The 6,608-nt window shown below is 35.1% G+C and overlaps 2 protein-coding genes across 2 annotated transcripts in view; both read right to left on the reverse strand.

Annotated features, from left to right (window-relative positions):
* Window positions 1-1,632: 1,632 nt before the first annotated feature.
* Window positions 1,633-4,613, reverse strand: HELRODRAFT_194826 (hypothetical protein; the record flags this gene model as incomplete). Its single annotated transcript, XM_009012273.1, has 2 exons — window positions 1,633-2,598; window positions 3,047-4,613. 2 exons carry the CDS (start codon window positions 4,611-4,613, stop codon window positions 2,150-2,152), a joined length of 2,016 nt encoding a protein of 671 aa, XP_009010521.1. The 3' UTR covers window positions 1,633-2,149.
* A 528-nt stretch (window positions 4,614-5,141) lies between these two features.
* The window catches only part of HELRODRAFT_183242 (hypothetical protein), a gene marked incomplete at both ends in the record, with an annotated part of 2,710 nt that continues 1,243 nt past the window's right edge, over window positions 5,142-6,608 (reverse strand). Inside the window, 3 exons of the mRNA XM_009012274.1 lie at window positions 5,142-5,392; window positions 5,513-5,759; window positions 5,937-6,107. Of these exons, the coding sequence (XP_009010522.1) occupies window positions 5,142-5,392; window positions 5,513-5,759; window positions 5,937-6,107 (669 nt within the window). The remainder of the gene's footprint in view (window positions 5,393-5,512; window positions 5,760-5,936; window positions 6,108-6,608) is intronic.

Here is a 6,608-nt window from a genome sequence, read left to right on the forward strand (position 1 = left end):
AAAGCGAACTTAGAAAAAACGTGCAAATCGAGTCGAATCGAGTCGAATCCAAACGATATGAGCTGGGAAAACGCATGGAGTTTCACCATTTATGTACATTTCAACCCAAACTTCATCGCTGAAACTCGGCGTGCTGTGGGAATAGTCAGGCAGATGTTTGAATCATTGAGGTATAGGAAGTTATAACCTATAAGGACTTATAAATATAAAAAATTTATACCTCAAGTTACAACCTATAAGTATAACTACTCATATGCTTAGAATGCATCAATGGATTGAATAATCCTTAATAAGTTCTGTACAAGCATTAAACAGCGCAAATAGGGTAAATGATATAATGTGTATAAATGACTTCCGGAAAATATTACTAAATTCTACTCTGGAGATAAAAGTCATGGTTACTTGAAAGTATGCTCATTTTCTCGCTAAATAACATGTTTTAAACTGAATAAGTGTTTTTAGTAAAGTAAAGAAATAACAAAATACATAGATTATTAGCTAATTCTATTTATTTGAAACAAATGCAAGTAAATTAAGGTAAATTTAGCAATCTTGATTTTAAAAAAATTTCTTAACACCATGTTTGTGATATAGTACTACTACCTGCCGATGGTTTTTGACATGTTGTGTGACATTTAGAACGAACAACTTTGAGCATGTTATCTGCTGCTGGATTAACGTAGCTTGAGAGAGAATATATTGTTTGTCATCAAAGAGTTTTCATCCACATTTTTCTGGATCTAGTTTTTCCAGTGTAGATCATGTAAGCGTGATAGATTTGAAATCTGGCTGCAGATTTTGTTGGAGGTAACTGTTCTGGTAAAACTGGACAATTTTTTTTAAAAACAAAACGACAGTACGTGGTGCAATGCCTGCGATTCAGACTGCCGTCGTTTTTCCACCATAAAGATATACAAGTGTTTAAATGCCTGCCTTCAACTTCTCGATTTGATATTACTTTTTTTAACCTTACTTGATTTTAAAAATGGGAATTTTGGAGAGAATCTGGAATGAGAAAAAAATGGGAGGGAATTGAGAACAAATTTCAATTTCCGCTCACCTCTAGTCAGCATCAATTGTCTGACATGCTGCGAAACCTGCAGATCTTAAGATTGTTGTATAAAAATTAACAAAAATTTAAACTAAAACTTTCTTGTGCTCATCTGATAGAAATGCACATTGGTCATGGTAGGTATTTAATGAGCTATCAGTTAAAAGTTAACATAAACAAGTGGTGGCTTGACGCTACGGTCGTCTTCTTGTTCTCACTTCTTAACTCGTGTTAAACACGATTGACATCAAACGATATTCATAACCCTTTAATGCTTGCATTGTTGCGAAATCTGCCAAACACTCTAGGCAGGATTCCTTCCGTAATGATATGACATACACTGGTTACATGACATTAAAATACAACACGCTCGAGTTATTTTCGCTAAAATAAAACTTCACACTAAATTAACTATCGTTTACTAGAAGCTACTAAAATTAGAATGTTTAAAAATTTCAGTTTTCCGAAAAGCGATTTCAGTAGTATTTTACACGCGTGCAAAAAACTTATGCAATATCCAAACAATTCTACAGAATTCCCGGTTTGGCAAAAACTGATTTTCTTCCATTGGACTAATAGACTATTAAGATTAGAGTTTTAATAAAATTAGCCAACAAATAATGAACCGAACTTTGTTTGAGTCCGAGTTACATGAATGAAATATAATGGGAATGTTTCAAAACAACTTACTCGAGAATTAAACATAAACTTATTTACATATAATATCATCAACAATTTGAAGCTTATTTCCACGGCTTCAAAAATGTCTAAAAATATATACATATAATAAATAATATAAATTTATGAATACGTTTAAATAGATAACAAACATCAAAATATTAAAAAAATAAATAAACAGTAATGGATGCTGTATATAAGTATATACATGCGCAAGTATGTACGGCGAATGCAAACACTAACAATCGATCAAACGAAATTTGAGATTCACCTCCTGGCACACCTCCTCGCTAAAAAGCAACGTAGAAATGTGTAAAATGCATCATCAGCCAACCAACCAACCAGCCAACAACATGAAGCACACATCATTAACTCAGAGCCATATTGAACGTGAATGCAGCACGTAACAAGATAAAATTTTCAGAGGTAGAGGCCATTGATTAAATAATCTGAATCACCGCTCATATTTTTTGCCTTGTTCTTCCTACTTAACCTTTTGCAACTCTGCAGTCTGCAGAATAGCAAGATTAGAGATAACAACGTCAAAGCGATTCCCAACGATAACGCTACTATAGCTCCGCCTTTTAAATTATCATAAGATTCATTATCAGTGCCATGTACACGGTGGTGAGTGTTCACCAACTCGAGGATCATCTGAGGTGGTGACACGCTTCCTGTGTTGACCTCTCTCTGACCTACATTCGCCACAACACTACTCTTATTTTTCCTATCTGCAGATTTTGAAGCTGCTGTCGTCGAGAGTGGAGCTGGTGCGGTGGTCGCGGGAAGCAGTTCTGTAGGCGAACCAGTGGAGAAACGCGGGGTTGATTTGGAATGATCAGTTGTTTCCAACATCTCAGTTGAAGGGTCTGGTAATAAATTCATTATAGCACAATATAAATTTAAATGAGTAAATTTCATTACTTTAATTAACATATTTAATGTTTAAGTAATTCATTTAAGGCCAACAATTTCCAAAATGATAAAATTAAATTTTTATAAACTGAAAAACTAAACCTTAACAGAAATAATATTAAAATGAGACTTGAAGACCGTCCATGATGAAAATAAACGAAAAACTGACATGTAACCAACCAGAGGCAGAAATGAATAATACAACGATAGGATCAACACAGCATTCCTCACGTGAAATAAAAACGAAACGAACATTAATAAAATATCGAAATAAATGGTTAGAATAGCTAAAAAATGTGCAAATGGATAATAATTCAACAGAAATGAAAATAAATAAATCGAGGGAAACAGAGGCAGAAGTATAAACAAAAAGAGCAAACAATCAGTTCTAATACGTTTTACCTCTACCCCTATAAAACAAATCAAAATAATTGAGATCATTGTGGTTCTTCATTTGGCGTCCAACTTTACTATTGTAATAGGATCTGTATCTATCCAGCAACAAGTCCCGATAGACCGGATCGTATTTAAGCTTGGTTTCATAATCATTGTAATCGTTGAAGTATCTGTTGTTATTGTTGTTGTATCTGCTGCCTCTCGAGTCACTTAGTAAATAATCAGCCGCAGGATTGACGAACCGGTCATTGTACGATGCAACTTCTTCGTCATCTACGTTGCTGGCATCCTCCTCCCCATCATCATCTCTCCTCTTATAGTGGTCTCGATAATATTTCTTGAAATAGCCATTCCGGGGTTCAGCTGATTGGTGCATATACAAAGAAGAAGAAGACGATGAAGAAGATGATGACGGACGAGAATAGCGTTGCTGGTTAGTGAGGCGCTCATCGGCGTTCTTATTATCATCGCCATCGTCATTGTTGTCGTTGTTGATGCCGCTGCTGCTGTTTTTGCTTCTGCCATGTTTGAATTGTGAGGCCGGCGACGAAAACAATTTCAAGGCTGGCTGCTTGGATTTTAAAAAAGGTTTACTTGACTTTCTCGAATAATTCTCGCCACCTTCTCCCTCCTCCCTTACGCTGTCACCAAGAACCTTTTTTCCATCACCATCAACTTTGTTATCTTTACTGTTGTTGCCACCATCAGCATCTTCACGGTTGTAATGATTCTTGATCTTGAAAGCAGACAACTCTTTTACGTACATGTCATCCATGTCTGGACCTCTTCTACCAACACCTCCTTCGTTGAAATAATTATACTCACTTGGTTGCTGATCAATTGCACCTTTGTCCTTACCTCTGCTTCGACCAATCTGATTGCTTCTTTCAAAATGATACCCATTTTGTGATTGGTCAGCGATGTTTTCATTTACATCCTGGCCAGCATACATTTTATCAACAGCTGTGCTGTAGGGTTTATGCTTTACAAGTGAACTTCTACTGAAATCTTCATTATGCCTACCCAAGGATGATGTTGTAGCCTTGCCAGCCAATCTGTTCCTATCTCCTCTTGCCATTGGACCTGCTTCATTGAAATAAGATTTACTTTTGTAATTATTTAATTTCACACCCCCATCTCTACTTTCACTTTCATATCTTACTTTCTGGAAATCGTGACTATTTTTAGATTTGACATGAACTCCATTATAATCCCTGCCATCAGAGTCATCATTATTACTTATATAATCAGCTGGGTAATTCCAATTGTTTTTTCGATTTGAACGCCCTGTGGGATTTTCTTCAGCACGATCAATGAGCTTCTTCCTGTCTCCAGCTTCACTGACGCCATCAACATAATTACCCGAACCAGCAGATGCAATGCCTCCTACATTGTTGGTCAGGGTAGACGTGGATGACGGCGCCGTAGTAGAAGCTGCTGCAGTTGCGGCAGTCGTCATGGCCGGTGGTAGTTTATTGTGAATAGGAAGATCATTTGTTGTTGTTGATGATGATACTGATGATGATGTTACAATGGCAACAATTGAAGCAGCCAAAGAAGATGATGAGGACATTGTGAATGCAAGCGAGCATAGAAATAAAAATTTCAATCAGAGTAATTTAATTAATCATTAAAAAATATGAAACCTCCTCTCAGCATGATCTGATCATTGTAAGGTTGATTAGAAATATAGAAAACTATGACAGTAGATTATTTAATTATGACATAAAAAATTTAAAATTTGAGTAAGTATGTATACAACATGTGTACTACCTAAATCTGAGAAATAACGTTTCAAATACTCAACCCTGACAGCGGCAGATCTAAGGGGAGGGCCGGGGTTGCCTCCCCCCACGGTGAGTAGTACTTTTATTAGAACTACCTTTAGTACTTCTATTAGAAGTCAGTAAAACTCTTTGTTTTAACAGAAAAAGCACCATTTTATGTTGGAAATCGACCAAATATTGACATGATAAGCCAAAAAAATGGGCTACACTACCAAAATGTTGGACCCGTTTGTCAAAATTTAAACAGTTTTAAACACCCCGGAACCATGACAACCCTAACCCTAACCCTAATCTCAAGCTCAAAGCAAAAAACTTTAAACTTTCCCTACAAAAACTATCTCACCTGCGGTGTGGTGGCTGCCATTATCATCTTTCTCACCAGCCCCACCACCAGCAGCGGCGTCGTTTCTGTGGTCCTGCTGTTGATCGTATGAGCAGGCAACTTCGTCTGAACCATCATCGCACTGGTTGAACGTATCACACTTGTCGTAAAGGGCAATGCACTGACTCAGTGAAGGTTGGTCAACATTTAAACATTCAAAGGACAACTTCTGACAATCTTTTCCTGATTGTTAGTAATGTTCAATATTGTTCAAAATAATTAACTGATGAAAGATGTGAGGAATTAAAATCTAGTTTAATGATTATTCACAAACAAAATTGAACTGAGAGCAAGCAGACTTACTGCATGAACCCGCAACAGGATGGAAGCCAGGGAAGCACTGAACATTGGTAGGAGATGTAGGCGAGGTGGAGGCATGTGAATGTCTGTTGTCCTGCTGAGATGTGCTAGCTAATTCATCTAGCTGATGTTCTTGCACAGATGATGAGGATGAAGACAGTTGAATCACTTTAAAATCGGAGTGCGTATCAAAAGAACAGACACTAGGAGATTTGCAATCGAAAAGGTAGCAGGAAACCCCCGGCTTATACTATTATGCATTTATTATATCGATATAGTTATTAGGTAAGAACATTGTCATGAGAAAGTAGATTTATTATATTATTTAATAAACTTGAAGCTATAAGTATATAAGATAAGTTTGTAAATTAATATTAGTGTCTAGAAAAAAATAAATAAGCAAACTCAAATCACTCACAACACTTACATTTTTAACTCTGATAACAGCTGTGTTGCAGGGTTCTGCATGTTCACAGCACTTTTCTTGGCACTCAGCTGCAGTTTGAAGGTGAAGAGATTCTATGAAATGAGCGCCTGCTTCTAGAGATACATTTGTCTTTATAATTTGACCTTTTAGGCTCTTCTCAATAAGACATGTCTAATTAAATTAAAAAAATGAATGTTTCTAAAAACAAAAAATTGTGCCTACTAAAAATGAAATGATAAATGAGATATCAAATTTTTAGTCAATTATGATATCAATTTTAAATTAAACATTATATCATATACTCAAGAAAAGAGAAAAGACTATTCTCAACCAACTACTCCAACTTCTTAGCACTACTATTTATTTTATTATTATATTCTATAGTATATATATACTATATTGTAATATTTTTGAGATGTTTATAGTTTTTTTTTTAATAACCTTTTTTCTAATTAATAGTAGATTTACTTTACAACACATCACATTCATATATCAAACAAAGAACCGGATTCAATAAAATCAAAACAATGTTCAGTCAATTCAATAAAGTTGTTAAATTTTAATTTAACTTTTAAATTTAAATTTTAAAGTTTAAAAAAAGTTAAAGTTTTAAATTAATTATTATATTAATATTAATTCATCTAAAAAATAAAATTATAACCTCTTTATTCC

The sequence above is a fragment of the Helobdella robusta genome, assembly GCF_000326865.2.
Source record: "Helobdella robusta unplaced genomic scaffold HELROscaffold_102, whole genome shotgun sequence".
Lineage (NCBI taxonomy): Eukaryota > Metazoa > Annelida > Clitellata > Rhynchobdellida > Glossiphoniidae > Helobdella > Helobdella robusta.